Source organism: Beta vulgaris, chromosome 8 (assembly GCF_026745355.1).
Source record: "Beta vulgaris subsp. vulgaris cultivar EL10 chromosome 8, EL10.2, whole genome shotgun sequence".
NCBI classification, from domain to species: domain Eukaryota; kingdom Viridiplantae; phylum Streptophyta; class Magnoliopsida; order Caryophyllales; family Amaranthaceae; genus Beta; species Beta vulgaris.
The window spans coordinates 54,637,506-54,654,397 of record NC_079209.1 but is presented as its reverse complement, the minus strand read 5'-3'; the positions used below and the strand labels follow the sequence as shown (position 1 = coordinate 54,654,397).

Genomic DNA, 16,892 nt, shown 5'->3' with positions numbered 1-16,892 from the left:
CCCAGAAATATTGAAGACAATATCTTTCATCTACCCATCTGATGACTGAGGGATAAAGACATATATGACATAATTTACTTAAGCAAAAAAGTCTCGTTTATGATATATATTCAAGCATGTAGTAAGTGCAGAAATCATCAATATGAACTAAATGGCTATTATACTTCAGCATAGATCATATATAACATCATACCTCTTCTCAAAGAAACAGAGAGAAGGGATCAATTTGGCACAAGATTTTTGTATGTTGAACAAAAGATAAACTTGTGTTATTCATATTTCATAATGCTACATACAGCAGAAAGTCTCTTGTATTGTACAACAAATTCTTACTCAGCAAAAAAAAAAGAGTAGCAACTTATTCTAAAAACAGAGATAAATGTATACTGAAATTCAAAATTGAGAAAAGGAGAAGAATTTTACAGGAAATCCACAGCCATGCTTGGAACATTCGATCACTTCAGCTCGTTTGCTAATGCACCTGCCATCAAATATCTTTACATTTAACATGCTAGATGCGCCCCCATTTCGAAACTGTTATTCTTGCATAACTGAGAAGCCTCGCTAGAACAGGAGTTATTAACCAAATTGAATGCTTCTGCACGAGCAATACACGGACTCTACCCTCCCTTAACCACTCTACAAAGACACAACACAAGTTCCCAACCATTGCTTCATAATCGATCCAAATTTAAACCAACTTCCAAATCCTTAGAGGGCATTCTCTTAACAAATAAACAGCTACAAATTTCATGTCCAATAACTGTAAAACTAAATCAACGAACCCAACTACAATACTCAATTTGTCTCCGAATTTGCATTCTCCCTAGCAGACAAGGCAGAGCCATTCTGTTCTGCAGCATCAGAGAGAAATTTGATCTCCTTCGCCTTCCCAATACGTTCATCTATCTCAGAAAACCCAAACAACTGTTTCCTTAGCAACCCATGCAAGTGTCCAAACAATTGCTTCTTAACCAACTCAAATGCCCAATCTAACCTCTCTAACTGCTCCATAGCATTCTGATTATACAAAAACAACCCATAAAACAACTCGAAACTATCCTTCGACGTATTATCCACCAAATTCAACAAACTCTCATACCCTTTCGTATTAATCGGCGTATCCTCCAAATCAAGCTTCTCCAAAACCCTCCCTAAGAAATGTGTAATAAACTGAGACCCTGCTGCAAACTTATCATGCTCAGCACAAGTCATTTCCTCAACCCTACAACCTTCTCTCCTAAAAACATCCAAAAAACTCTCACATCTCTTAATTCTACCCTCATCTTTCCCAATCCTAACCTTATCATAAACAAAAGGCAAACTTCCCCAACCATTTTTCCCAGATTCAGGCCCAAACATAGGATGAGTACATAATATATCAAAATCAGACGGTAAAGTTTGAAGAAACAAATTACGCGGAAATTCTTTCACCGATAAAACATCAACAAAAAGCGTCGATCGTTTAAGTCGCTGCAATGGTAACGAATTCAACATAACTTCAGTTGATAAAATCGAAGTACACAACATAATTACCTCAGGATGTTCTTCGCAAAGATCATCAGGATCAGAAAAGTAAGAAACGCCGAGATTCGCAGCGATTTTAGAGTAATCAGAGCGAGAATAAGCGAGAACAGTATGACCTTGAGAAACTAGGGTTTTCGCGAGAAATTGTCCGTAATTTCCGAAACCTACGATTGCGATTTTGAGTTTCGAATAAGATGAAGATGTAGATGAAGAGGTTGTGTTAATGGCGGCGAGTTTTGATTCGTAATCGAAGAATTGTGCAGCGTCGATGCTGCGAATTGTTAGGGTTTTGACGCCATGAAAATATCTCCGGCGAGGAGAGAAGGAGATAGTGGTGGTGATGGTGGAGAGAGAAGAAAGTTTTGCCGGAAAATTCGCCGGAGATGGCGACGGCGAGGGTTTTGCGGTGGTTGTGGAGGAGAGAGAAAGCATTTGGAGGTGGTTGTCGGAGAATTCGAGGGAATTTTTGGGGATTTTTTTGGGAGGGGAATCTGATTCTGGTGGGTGTGAATAATAGTAAAATGAAAATCAAACATTATATTTTTTCTTCTAAAAATAAAAGTTTACAATAATGGAATAAAGTATGATTTCAACCAGGGAAAAAAAATGATCTGTTATGATGTTTACATGATGAAATAAGTGGGAATGTGGGATGCAAGTCATGCAACCATCAACCATGTGTACATGGTGTATAGACGTACTAGCCTTCATATGCACGCGATGCGTGCGTTAATTTCAAAATTTGTTATTCTATTAGATACTCCATTCGTATTTTATATATGATTAAACTTAAATTTGAAAAATTTAACCGTTAGATGAATTTAGATATATTAATTCGCTAATGTAAAAAAATAAAAAGGTTGTGAGTGATTGTTAACATTAATTTTTTGTGAATGAATATTGAACAGAAAGAACAAAAATAATGAGTTGGTTTAACTGAATTAAAGAATATCAAAGGTAGTGAATGTTCAGACTTTTCATGTGCACGTTATGTATGCCATTTTTTTTATAAGGTATAAATATTTTGTCCATTTAATTTTTGATTGAAGTATTTGATGAGAATATTTATAGTACACCTGGGTGTACCATGCTCATGGTACACCCAAGACTATTTTTTCCAAATGAGCAAAATGAGCGAATGAACGAATGAGCAAATGAGCAAAATGAACAAAATGAGCAAACATTTCTACTCATTTAAGAAAATGAGCAAACACTTTTATTACAAAATGAGCGAAATGAGCAAATGAGTAAATGAGCAAAATACCCATATGAGCAAATCTGGTGTCAAATGAGCACCTGGAGTTTTAATTTATTACAAAAATACCCCTGGGTGTACCATGAGTGAACTCGTATTTGATGCATATACCATTTTAAAGTTGTTTTAAATGGCAAGTTGGAATGAGAATTTTTAAATGATTTGCTTTTGTAATTTTTTTCATTTCATTAATTAGATCATTAAGGGTATTTTAGTCACTTCAAAAGAGGACACCACACCTCATCCTTTGGCTTATATAATAGAGATTACGTACTGTAGATATGGGTATGGGTCGGACTTGTTCACGGGCCAAGCCCGTGAGCTTTGGGCATCAACGGGCCACGTCGCGCAGGGCTTGGCTTGAATTTTTTAGATTTTGTTTACGATCCAAGCCTACGGGCTTGCCCGTATTCTATGTTTTTTTTTTTTTTTTGGCAATTTTAGACAAAAAAAAAAAAAAAGTGGAATTCAGCCCACGTGTTAGATAAGCGGAATCGTGCCGGGATGGACCTGTAAAAAAATTCTTGACCGTGGCAGGCCCACGTAGCGGACAAGGGGCGGGTCAGGCTTGAGTGGCCTCGTGTTGTCTCGGGCTCAAACCGTGTTGGTGTATAGTCTGTTTGTCGTAACACATGATACACGAAAACAAAATCGTACGGATGTACGCGTCACTAACAAACAAACGGAGATGCGTGTTAAATAAGCATACACAAGCGTCCTTGAAGAATATGTCATCGCCATAGCCGTTAGATGGAGAGATCGTCGGCGAGGGAGACGACGTCGTTTGAGGAGAGTACGACACGTGGTGGTTCGAGAAGAAGAGTGAAATGTGACGAGAGGATATGCAATGGTGTCGACGGGAAAGATGATGAAGAAGATATGAAGAGAGTCGGGGTTGTGAGGAGGTGAGAGAGACAGGATCCGCAATTATTGATGAGAGAGACCTCCATTGAAGAGAGGAGAGAGAAAATAAGGTTGAATTGAAAATGGTGTTTTAGTAAAAGTAACCTATAGTTTCTAAAAAAAAGTAACTCCAAGTATTTTTCAGTAACAGTATCCTTGTGGAATTTTAGAATTCATATGTTATCCCTATAGTTTGAGAAATGCACCACGTACACTTACTATTTCAATAAAATGCATGAAATACCCTTAATGACTAATAATGGAGTCAAGTTTTCGTTATTTCGGGTCAAATATAGCGTGCTTTTAGAGCCAAAATCATGTCGGGCAGAAATTTATACTACAAAGTCAATTTTGGCTTGTCTAAAGCCCGTCCCAAATCCAAGAAAATCGGGTAGGACCGGGCTCGAAACCTAACCAAAAAAATGCCCAAGCCTAGGAAAAGTTCGGGCCGAGCCCGACTAATCTGGACAACTTACTTATTATCTTATCTTAAATGAAAATTTTGCCTCACTCAACATACTTAATGCAAGTGATGTGGGGTCCTCCACTAAATATTCCTCTGCTTCACTCTCTCTCTTCATGTTTGTTTGATATTTTACGAAATCAATTCTCTTTTATAGTACTATATTTACTCAAATATATGTATAAACATCTAATAAGGTAACAATTACAAGATACAGGGACTACAGGACATGAGGTTTTAGTGATTCGATTTATAAACAATGACTTGATTTTAGGATCAATGATACACAATTTTTAAGATGGACTTTTGCTCACCCGATCCCACTAACTAGTAAATAATTATACTAGATAATTTTTTGAAGGTAATGAAAATTCCCTTGCAAGAAGGAGAAAACCGGAGATCTTTTTTTAAGGGATAAGAATCAAACCCCTATCACATAGTTACAACCACTAGATCAACCTTAATCGTCAAATAATTATATTAGATATCGATTACAAATTAATGGCAATTGATAGCCTGATAGGTATAGTGCATATCATAGTTAATTTGAGTCAAACCATGAGTTTTGTACATATGAAAAAGCTTTAAAGTTTAATAAAAAAAACTCGATTTTACCATTGTGTGGACTGTGGATGACACTGAAGACTGAATATCGAACCTTTTAATGGGCTTAAACTCCTCTCTTTTCAGTCTTCTCTTCGTCTCTTTTCAATATGGGGGTAATTTGTCTTCAACTCAATATAGATCGCCGTGTCCAATTATTCCAAATGGGCTTGTGCATTCAATTTTCGTTAGAGAGTATAGTCTTCACCGCATAGAAGATATACTTCATATGTTTTTAATAAGTTTATCCCCTTAGTTTTCCTGAAGACAAAGCTTATTATAACTTTGATAATATTTAAATACTAACTAGTTTTTAGACTCGTGCTATTCTTCAGGTAACTATAATATTCATTTATTAACATTATTTTACTTTATATATGTAACACCAAACACTATTTGGTTTGGTGGTTCAGGTTTTTAGTTTATAAGCTTGAGGTCATGTAATCAAATTTTATAATATGCAAGTTTTATTTTTTTTAATTGTATGCGTGTTGACATAAAATAAACACTATAAGGGATAGCACCACGTGACGTAGTTCCTTACTTAGGAACGCCTATTAATATATTAGTATAGATATGAAGTACTCCCTCTGTTTTTTTTTATCATTCCTACTTTGACTTTGCACGTTTGCCAATGCACGTTTTAAAACTTAAATATCTTTCATTATATATTAGTAAAAATTATAACGATTGAATTTTAATAAAGTACTAATTGAGACGAATCAAACAAGACCCCACATGACTATGTTTTTTCTTATAAATTGAGAACATTTGAGAAGATTCTCTCTATGCATGAATAGTGTCAAGATTCTAAGTGAGAAAGATAAAAAAAAACAGAGGGAGTACTAAACATATTATGTGAGATTTCTTTAGATAAGTTTCATAATATAAATTTACTTCATCAAATTTTTATAAATTTTATCGATGCACAATTAAAAATATTAATAATTATAAAAACATTTTGAAGACTGTGAAAAAGCAAGAGAGTAAACTATTAAAGGACGGATGAAGTATAAGAATTAATTATCAGTCATATGATAACCCATTAGGTTTTATGTTCATTAATCCTTCATGCACCTACAAGTAATTTAATCTCATATGTGTCGGGAGCTTCTTTCATTAACAAATAGTACCATTCATGAACCAACTATATGTATCCAATGTAGAAATTGAGTTTGGAGTAGAAACAATTATTTAGGTCATTTGATTGTTTTTACATTAGTATCACATAATTAATATTAGGCAGTAGAGATTTGACGTAGAAACATGCCTACAATTACATGGTGATTTGGTGAATGAAATAATCTACCTAGCAGATTTGATGTAGAAACACACCCACCTAACAAGTTGTACATGTTATCTGATAGCAGGTTGTAGGCGTTTGGTATTAGGAAAATATGAGGCCAAGGGTTATTAGTATCATGGAGTAGCATGACGTGAAAAAATGAGAGGTGATTTGATGATGATGAATGTTGTGGTGTGGAGTTAGGATGATTAATACTATCATTTTTGCACGTACGTGTCATATAAATTTTTTTTTTTTTCAATTAGTTATTCTACCAATGTCAAAAAATTCTGATTCGAACCCACATTTATAATTATTTTAAATTTTTAAATACGATTTTCTTAAATCAATATTTCGTTGGTTTTTTAGTTATTTGTTCATCATTATTCAAATATAATATTGACGGCCCGTTTGATAGTCGTTAATGAATTGTGGTAATGAAAATGAATTTTGAGTGTAGGTTACAAGGGAAGCAACCTTAAAATCTCCATAGGAAGGAAATTTCAACCCCCAAGTTTATGTGTTTTTCTCCATGAGAAAGCAATCTCACCTCTAATTTTCATTACCACTCATTACTATCAAACAAGGTGGTAGTGGATGGGAATGAAAATTCAAGAAGAAAAATAGACAATTTAGGATAGATTAACATTACCATGGGAATGAGCAATGCTTTTCTTCACAAATTTACATACAAATTCATTGTCATTACCATCATTTATAACCAACTACCAAACGAGCCGTGAGAGAAGTAAATATAGAGCACAAGAAAGCTTGTGCTCAAATAAAGTGGAAGAATTTGTATATTATGTTAAATGGTTAATTATTAATAAAGTAAAAGAGTTTGATTTATATAATAGAGATTACCGAATGATAATCGACATTTAAGTTTTAAAACTAGTATTTGGGCCCGAGGGTTGCCCCAGGTTCGTATTGTGTTTTCGAATTTGATATGCATTTTTTTTCCATTCGCACTAAAATATATTAACGCATACTCAACATTTAAAAGGTATATGTCGACTCTTTAAGCATGATTAAAAGTTGGTTGAGATGATAATTGTGTCATGTATAATAGCAAGAAGTCACATGTTCAAATCTTTTTGCAAGCTATGATTTTGAAAAGGTTAATTTTTTAACTTATCATTTAAGTCATTTTAACTACCTAAAATTTTATTTTAAGTACTCGTCAAATACTATTAATCATTTTAGCACCTAAAATATGTTAACCCATTACTGAGCCAGTAAATATGTCACCATTCCCCTCAAAACTCTCGGCCATATTAAGTGCGTCGTGAGAGTTGAAGAGAGCCACTATTGTTATACTCAATCCGCCACCATTTTTCTTACATTTTATCACACAAAAACTCCACTATTATCCCACCTTTCTTTGCGCTTAAAAGATCATTGTTCGCTTGCTAGGAGGAGACGTTTCAGAGGACGACATCGCGCGACAAGGACAAAGCTAGACCGCCGTCTGCACTTCTCCAGTTGCCGAGATAACTAACGGTTTTCCTAGAACGCTAGAATTTGCATAGGAATTATGTTAGTGTTAATAATTGAGCTTGGATTAGTACTATGTTAGGACATTGGCCATTGGGTGGTAATAACTTCATGTCGTATGTTTGTGTCCATGAATATTGTATGTGGATGAAATTTGGAAGTGGTTAATCGGTTATGCCTTTGTTTTGTTACGACTCTTGGGCTGCTGTTGTTGTTCTGTTGCTATAAGCCTATAATATCTTCTGTTTTCTTTGGCATTTGTAATTTGTTCTTTGTTATAGTGCATGAAGATGATGATTATATTGCTGCGTATCGCATCTTGTTTCTCTCTCGTGGCCTGGTTTCATTATGTAGCTTTAGCTAGTTTTATTTCTTTTGGTTCTTGGTTGTTGCTTTCTACAGATGCATGCTCGTGGGTTTCTTAATGGCTTAGTTCCATTCTTTTGTTTAGTTTGGTGAAGCTACATTATTTTATGTGTTGGTACCTGCTAATGGCTTTAGTCACATTACAAAATCACCTTAAGTTTTCACTTATTTAGAAACTCCCATAATCTTTATGTTTTTTTCCCCTAAATTTCCACCTAAACTTTACAAAACCTTTATAAACTCCCACCACTTACCGGATTTTGCCAAACTCCGTTAGTGGTGGGATCCACATAAGTTATTTCTTTTGTTTTTCCTTCCAAACAACTCACTTCCCCCTTCTTATATAAGAGAATGTGGCGCTCCCAATATAGTTAATACCTATTGCTGCCCTCTTAATTGTTGCGCTCCCAAAACCGCAGCAATAGGGCACTTTTTAACCGCAGCAAGTAGCATTTATTCTACTAGTGTGGCGCACGTTTCTCCACCAATTCCGGCATTCTTGTGCACGTTTTCCACCGTTTCTCGACATTCCTACGCGCGGTTCTCACCATTCCCGGCCCACGTTTCTCCACCGGTTCCTCTCTCAGATCTGTCTCTTTCTATTTCTCTGTTTAATTTTCGAAATTTGATTTTTTTCTCATTATCTTTTTTCTTGTTATCTTATTTGATATTGATGATTTTCTAGGGTTTTGATTTGGCCGGTATGATATGTTTAGGTTTTCTAGATGAATATTTGACGATGAAATGTTGTTGTTACTTTGTTTTTTTTATTTATTATTATTCGAATTGTTATTCGGAAGACATTTGTGTAAAATTTATTATAGTTTTATTGGTTTTTCTATCTCCTAGTTGTAATGAAATTGATCTTCCATCCGTTGGAGATGTGAACAATTAGCGTTTCAACGCTTCGGAAATCATTTTAATCGCTTTGGAGATCATTTTAATATCACAAAGTAGGTGAAATTGCATGAAATGAGTCGGACCCGTTTTGGACCCGGATCCGGCGGACCTGGATCCGGGTCCAACTTTCTCAGACCCGATGGATCCGGGTCGGATCTGGATCCAGGGTCTGAAAACGGACCTGGATCCGGATCCACCTGGACCCGGTCCAGATCCGACCCGTTGTCATCCCTAGTCCCACCACTAACGGAGTTTGGCAAAATCTGTTAAGTGGTGGGAGTTTATAAAGGTTTTGTAAAGTTTAGGTGGAAAGTTAAGAAAAAAAACATAAAGGTGGGAGTTTCTAAATAAGTGAAAACTTAAGGTAGTTTTGTGCAAATTTTCCATTTTTTATTTGTTAATAGTTTGATTGATTTTATTAGTTAATACTTGTTGTGAGTTATCAGTTATGTAATTCATGTGTGTGTTTTTTTTATTGGCTTTGGGCTGCTAATACTACTTGCTTTCCTTCACTTTGTGTTGTACAAATTTGTGGTATGAGTTGTATCAGGTGTCTTATGAGCTGTAGTTATAATTCTAGTTAAGTTATAAGATACACTAGTGGAAAAATAAGGAAGGATTGCGCTAAAAAAAGTCCTTAGGGCTGCGCTTTTTTGACAGCAGCCCTTTCAATAGCAACCTTTCACTTTTTAAGTAGGGATGCGCTTTTCAATCGCAGCCCTTCACAACGAAGGGCTGCGCTTTTTACCTAAAAATGCAGCCCTTCTACAAGTGAAGGGTTGCGCTTTTTACCTAAAAATGCAGCCCTTCTAAAAGAGAAGGGTTGCGTTTTTAGGTAAAAAGCGCAACCCTTTTAGACAAAAAAAATAAAAAAATTGAAATCATATAGTTTCATAAAGCAACAGCAACAACAGGCGTGTAAAGGCAATTCCAGAATTGAAATTAAAATTTAGATTTTTATTGATTCTGATGAATATCATACAACCAAAATAATGTAATATACAATTGAAATTAAATAATTCCAGAAATCTTAGTGTTGAAATGAAAAAAAAAGAACGGAACTAGAAAAAAAGGAACGAAAACAAAAATAGAAGTTAACAAAAATGAACAAAAAATGAAAAAAATAACCCTAAAATTATAGATTTGAAAATGGACTAATCTGAACATTAACGAAAATTTAAAAAATAACCCTAAAAAAATAAACTAATCTGAAAATGAACAAAAAATGAAAAAAATAAACGAAAATGAAAAAAAACCTAAAATTATAGATTTGAAGTTGTTGCTGTCGTGGTTGTTGTTGCTGTGTTGCTTAAGCGGAGTTCGACCAACAACAAAGACGGGCGAGGAAAATCCGACCTATACTTCAAGCGCCGATGAACATACACTTAGGGTTTCCAAGATCCGGAAGATTTCCTTTCGAATCTGAACAAAACTGAACATTACGAACAAAAATTGTAGGAGGATGGGCCATGAAGGTGTGGAAAAAGGCGAGAAAATCCATATCTTCGACGTTCTTAGGGTTCTTGAACAATTTACAAAATCGTCTTTACCTATTGGACCAAATGTTATAGCGATCATTTCTTCGATTAGTCCCAGATCCATCAAAATGTAACGTTTTAACGTTCGAACGAAATTTCTCGGAAGATTTATTACTCGATCTTAAAACCCTAACAAAAATTTAAAAAAAAAGCAAAAATCAGGAATTGAGATGAACTGAAAATGCAGAAGCTAAAATGTTAGAGTTTAGTATACCTGGGAGAAAGAGGGTTGAATGGAGGAGAGAGAAAGAAAGAATGAGAGGAGCGAGAAGTGAAGTTGTGGAAGTACTCTGAAGCACAAGAAGAAAATGGTTAGAGGAGGAGATGAGAGAAGAGGAGGCGTGAAGATGAGAAGGAGAGAAGCACTTTCAACGGCGTATGAGGGACGGGGTTTTTTTGTGAGGAGATGAAATGGGAGGAAAGAGAGGGGGTTTCAACTTTCAACAGCGTATAATAGAATTGGAGGGAGTTTAGCGGGCTTTATTTAAGGCCCAATAGAAAAGCGCAGCCCTTCTATGTGAAGGGCTGCACTTTTCTATTAAAATGCAGCCCTACTTTATCGAAGGGCTGCGTAATGAAAAAAGCGCAACCCTTCCAGTGCAGCTCTTCCCTTTTTTTTTCCCTAGTGATAGTTTCATGAACTATTTTCCTTTGGATTAGTTTGTGGTTGCATGTATCATGATTTGTTGGGCTTTTGTTTTTGAAGGTGTGCATATATGTTATCTTGTGAGGTTTTGCGACATGACTCTTGTCCTTGCTATTATGGTTGTAAGTTTATATTTGTTAATAATTATGTGATGATATAGTTTCACAAATGAGTTATTGAGTTGTTACCAAGTTTGGTGAATTAATGTTGCGGTTATATCTCTATGAGTATATTATGACTTGAGTAGTATAATTGCATGGTGTGATTATTTTACGATGAAATTGATGGGTTGAGTCCCTAAAATTTTTGTAGTTTGGAATTGATGGGTTAAGACCTTAGATTCTTGCAGCTTTGATGTAAGACCTTGAATGACATTCTGCATACGACGATCAAAATATATTATTTATTATTTTATTTGTTTGAAGATGATGACTAGTGAGGTGACATGATCTCCTAGTAATGAACAATCACTATGTACTGAGAAGGGTACATAATTTATACTTATGTACTGAGCAGGATATGTAGGTCCATCTTGGTTATTAGTTGTCATCTGAGAGGTTGAGAAATACTGAGAAGAGTACTATCTCGCATCATGGTTTGGCCATACTAGACATAGTCGAGAAGTGTCCTAATACTATAAAGAATTAGGAACACTGGATTGCGATCCACTTACGTTTAGTTCCTCATCAAACATGTTTTAGAAAATGGGTTTTCATAAAATGATTTTTAAAAGGTTTTCGAAGTTGTTATTTAAAAACATTTTTAAAAGTGGGCTTAGAGAATGGGTTAGCTCGGTTGGGCTTGAAATATATTATTTTAGGCTCATTTTTCATTCTTTCTTCGATTTGGACCAATTCGATAGAGGTATTAGTCATCAGGGTATAAAAATGGGGATACAAATTTATGTGTCTACAATGTTATCAGGATCGGAATCCTACTATGGATCATAGGAGTTGATAGGATTCAATCGGTGGGACCGCATCGTAGGATCATAAACCTTACAATTCTGTAAAATAGAGATAATTATGCTAGAATATGGTGAGAAACTCATGTTAAAAATTTATACAAATTAATAATGACTTATTGCATTAACAAATGGTGATAATTCTTGAATACTATAATATTGAAGTAACATGCAACCAAAATCTAGAAATATAATATGCGAAATTACTTTATGATTTTAATTTTTTACGATAGGAACGGATCGCAGAATCGTATTAAGATCCTACCATGTGATTTTTTTGTGGTTGGGTAAGATCGAAAGATCCTATAAAATTAAGATCATAAGTAGATCGGAATTGGTGAGGTCATTCCGGATATATTGTAGAATCGTAGGATCATAAGATCCGGATCGAGAGTTTAACAACAAGTCTCAAGTGGTGTTATATATATAATAATATATATATAATATATATATATATATATATATATATATATTATTATAATATATATATTATAATATATATATATATATATATATATATATAAGCTAAGATTATATTAAGATCCACTGAAAACTAACTATAAGCTGAAAATCGACCTCTTTGTTCATTTTGCAGATTTTTGCTCATTTTATGTTTTTTTGCTCATTTTAAATTTTTTTTCTTATTCTAGCAAACTTTCGATCGTTATACGAAGTTTTTGCTCATTTTACAAACTTTTCTTCATTTTATATGTTTTTGCTCATTTTATGTTTTCGCTCATTTTAAGAAACATTTAGTCATTTAAAATTTTTTTTGCTCAATTTATGTTTTTTGCTCATTTTATGTTGCAGTTTTCAGCTTTCAGCATAAGGAGTGTTTTCACATAATCATATATATATATATATATATATATATATATATATTGTAAGCTAAGATTATATTTTCTTCGTTTTTTACTTGCAATAATATTTTGACTTTTACCTTTGCCAATATACAACTTTGATCATTGATATGTCTAATAATCTATTTGTGAATATTATAAAAATTTGAAATCTGATCTTGTAAACATATGCTGAGATGAATCCAACAACATCTCACATGCTAAATTTGTACTATATATTATCACAATTTGCGGTCAAAGTAAGCACATAAATTAAATAGTAGAAATTTAAAAATGTTGCAAGTAAAAGAAAATGGAGGAAGTATTTTATATTGATAATGACATCAGCTATTGAAGATAATATTAGGATTTTGATATCATAGACCCATCATTTCCTTCCTAAAAATCAACAGTTAAATGTCCGTTTTTTGCATTGATAAATGGTGTTCAGAATAGAACCTCATGGAAACTCTTAATATGGATATTACAAATATTGAAAACCTTAATTTAACTGTTAGTAGTGTTACTCTACCTTCTCAATAATGAAATATTTCAGTATTGCAACATTTAATGTATGCCCCATATTTTTCAAAATATTTTAGGTATGCCAATTCTCACCCATGATATTCATGATTCACCTTGTTGGAGTCTTATTAGCTCAGGTGAATTTTTTAGTCAATTCAGCAACTTGGCTTACCCATAGGTTTCATTCAAAATCACACACCCCTCGGCTTTTCCGTTAGATTTTGAAGCTTGATATTTCCCCTAAAATACAGATTTGATGGTCTCCTTTTAATGTCAAACTTAAGCAAAGCAACAAATAACTAACAATTCTCAATGTCATATGTGTCATACATGCACTAAAACCTTAAACCATCTATTCTTTTCTTGCCTTATTATTCGACACTATTGGACCTCCAATCATACAAGGCAAAAACTTTGGCCTAATATTCCTGCTGATATTGAGCAATAATGTCTTGAATCTTTTCGTCACCATCCCAAGTCTATTAACTTGGTTAGTTATAGCCTTTGGAGCATCTGGAAGCAACATAGTTATATTATTTATTGAAAATAGCACTATGAACATAGATCGTATATACTATAGAGTATGACATCTGCAACAGAAATGGATTGCTCCTTGTAGGTCTCCATGCCGATTTTTTGTTCAGTTATGGCATTCTCCACCACAAGGATGTTGTAAACTCAATTTTGATGGATATGTCCATTGGGTCATCCGTAACTTTGCTGGACATGTGTTAGCAACTCTTGTTGCTGAAGCCTGGGGCTTGCATAATGGTCTCAGTTTGTCGCAAACTCTCAATGTACGTTAAGAACATTTATGTTGAAGGAGACAATCAGGTGGTGATTTGTATTCTCCAATCTTTATTTATGTCCGTGGACTATACACACTTTCATCAACGACATCTGAACATCCGATTGATACTGAATCAGTTGACTATTTGCTCCATAAATCACATTTTCCGAGAGGCCAACAATGCATCAGTTTATCCCTCTACAAAAGGTCACTCTATTTCTGCTGTCATGGTTGACGACGTCGCTAGAACCGATCCTACCTTTGATCATTTTGTTCTTCTTGATTTGTTGGGTCACGGTCCCTTGAGAGAAAGGTAACCTTACTTCTTATAACATACCCAAAAAAAATTCAATTAAGGTAAACTTATGGTAGTTGCACTGGAGAGGTGGCCAATAATACAACAATTTTTGTTCTAGTTGTAATAACATGAGTATCATAAGCCATATTGTCATATGAAAGGTTGTTTCTAGTTGTAATAATAGTACATGGTTGCATAAAAGTGTTGTAAGATCGTTTTCTGCAAATAATTTCTTTTCAAGATCTTAATTCGTCACAAAAATAAACAATGTTGTTTCTAAAAAAAATTTAAATATTTACTGTGGTAACTTTTCCTTTATGATACAAATTCCTTTCAAGTGAAAGCTATATGAATTTTCTAGACTGACTTAACTTTATATTCATGCTATCTATAAATTAACTTACCCTACAAGATAAGTCATTATAACGTCTAAGAAAGTTTATCCATATTTATTGCAAATAATGTTCACTCGTTCTTAACTCTTAAGCATGACACATTTATTGCTAAGACTACTAGCAAGTGTAAGGTGTGTTGAAGATAAATCATAACGCGAGTAGGTGAAGGAAAGAGATATTGTTGATTCGTTGTGCCATGTGTATGTGTTGTGTTTGAGCTACAACATCGCGCCAAGCTAGAGCATATGGGAAAGCACAACAATTGATCAAAGCATGAACAGTAGAAGACCACGGCTTGTCCGTAGTGTTGGATGAACACTATGGCTTGCCCATGGTGTTGATTGCCTAAGTCATGTTTTAGGTGTTCTAAAGCATGAAAGCCACGGCCCAGGTGTGGTGTTTGAGGAATACCACGCCCTGGCCGTGGTCTTCTTTGGCTACGAGAAGATTTTACTTGTTTTTCCTACTCGGATTCGGTTTCCTATTGCATTAGGTTTTTCGTTTCAACCTAGTATATGTTTGAGGCTGTTTATTCATTATATGATGAGTGAGAATTATTCTTTAATCTAGAGAGTCTAGAGAGATTAAAGAATTCTCCTTGTATCATCATCTCATATTCAAAGTATTAGCATAGTGTTAATGGTTTCCTCTCTATTCAAGGATTTCCAGATTAAATATTCTTATGTTCTTTATTTATTGCTTTGTTTTCTTAATTATTTTGTATATTACACTTTATTTGCTTGATTTGTTAGCACATACTATACATATACCTAACCGCAAGAACACTTGTACGTGAATCTTGTAATCAACATAGGTATGATAACAAGTAGTGGTCAATTTCAAAACGCAAATTCTACTAACATTCTAGTTTCTACATATATATGTAGGAGTTAAATAAAATAAAAAGAACCTAATTTCAGTAACCTTTTCTCAGTTATTTCTCTTTTCTTCTTGGTAAGAAATATTTTGTTTATCCCGCATCGTCAAGCCATCTTGTCCATACGTTTTTCATCAAAGTAAAACTTTCTTGCAATATTAATCAATTGATTTGATTTGAATCTAAGTTGTCTCATATCAGCAAATCCTTGGGGCCTACCAAATGTGATTTAAGACAAAGTCTGCATGGTAGGTGCGAAGATGTATAAGCAAACTAATGAACTATGAGATGAATCGTAATATGAATTACGTACAATTACTTCTTCGCAATATCAATTTGAGCAATCAACAACTCTTCTGTATCACGTACTTGTATTTGTATGCAGCACTTCAAATTGATTGTCTAACAAATCAGAGTTTTAACTCATTATTGGAGCTGACAATATATAGTATTCGTGTAGTTTGCTTATGCATTTCATATACAAACGAGTTGAGAATATTCTTGACAATAACTCAATCTATTTAATAAGTGTATCTTGTCGTGTTTTGTTTAATTAATTACACGTGTTGAGATCTCTCAACGTTTAACCCACTTTCATGTCCGCATCGTATTGTGTTGTCGTGTTCAGCTAGTTTTTGGTAATCTTAAACCAATTTTCTATGTTAATATCCTATATTTGTGTTGTAATTGTGTTAAATGGGTTCAAGCATGTCACCTTTTTGTTAGAAACCTCAACACTAATCCAAACCATTTAGTAAGATGTGTCGTATCTTGTTGACTCGTTTAACTAAACAATCGGGTTGGATATTTCCAACACTCACATCTATTTTTTTCATATCCGGTTTGTATCGTGCGGACGACCTGTCATATTGTGTCAACTTTTGCCCGCTCAACTCATTACTTATAAGTTAACTGGATCATCAGCTTGATGATGAGTGACGATGACTTGCCATATTAGGTACTTCCTCCGTCCCAAAATATAGTTCCCATTTTCATTTTGGGTGTCTCAAAATATAGTTCCCATTTCCATATTTGATTTGTGCGGACCTGTCATATTGTGACAACTTTTGTCCGCTCAACTCATTACGTATAAGTTAACTTGATCATCAGCCTGATGATGAGTGACGATGACTTGCCATATTAGGTACTTCTTCCGTCCCAAAATATAGTTCCCATTTCCATTTTGGTTGTCCCAAAATATAGTTCCCATTTTCATATTTA

General features: G+C 34.3%; 1 protein-coding gene across 1 annotated transcript; it reads right to left on the bottom strand.

The window, feature by feature from the left end:
- Positions 1-158: 158 nt before the first annotated feature.
- LOC104901927 (arogenate dehydrogenase 2, chloroplastic) lies at positions 159-2,174 on the bottom strand. The gene has a single exon (XM_010689552.4). The coding sequence runs from the start codon at positions 1,957-1,959 to the stop codon at positions 799-801; it is 1,161 nt and encodes a 386-aa protein (XP_010687854.1). The 5' UTR covers positions 1,960-2,174; the 3' UTR covers positions 159-798.
- Between the last annotated feature and the right edge of the window lie 14,718 nt (positions 2,175-16,892).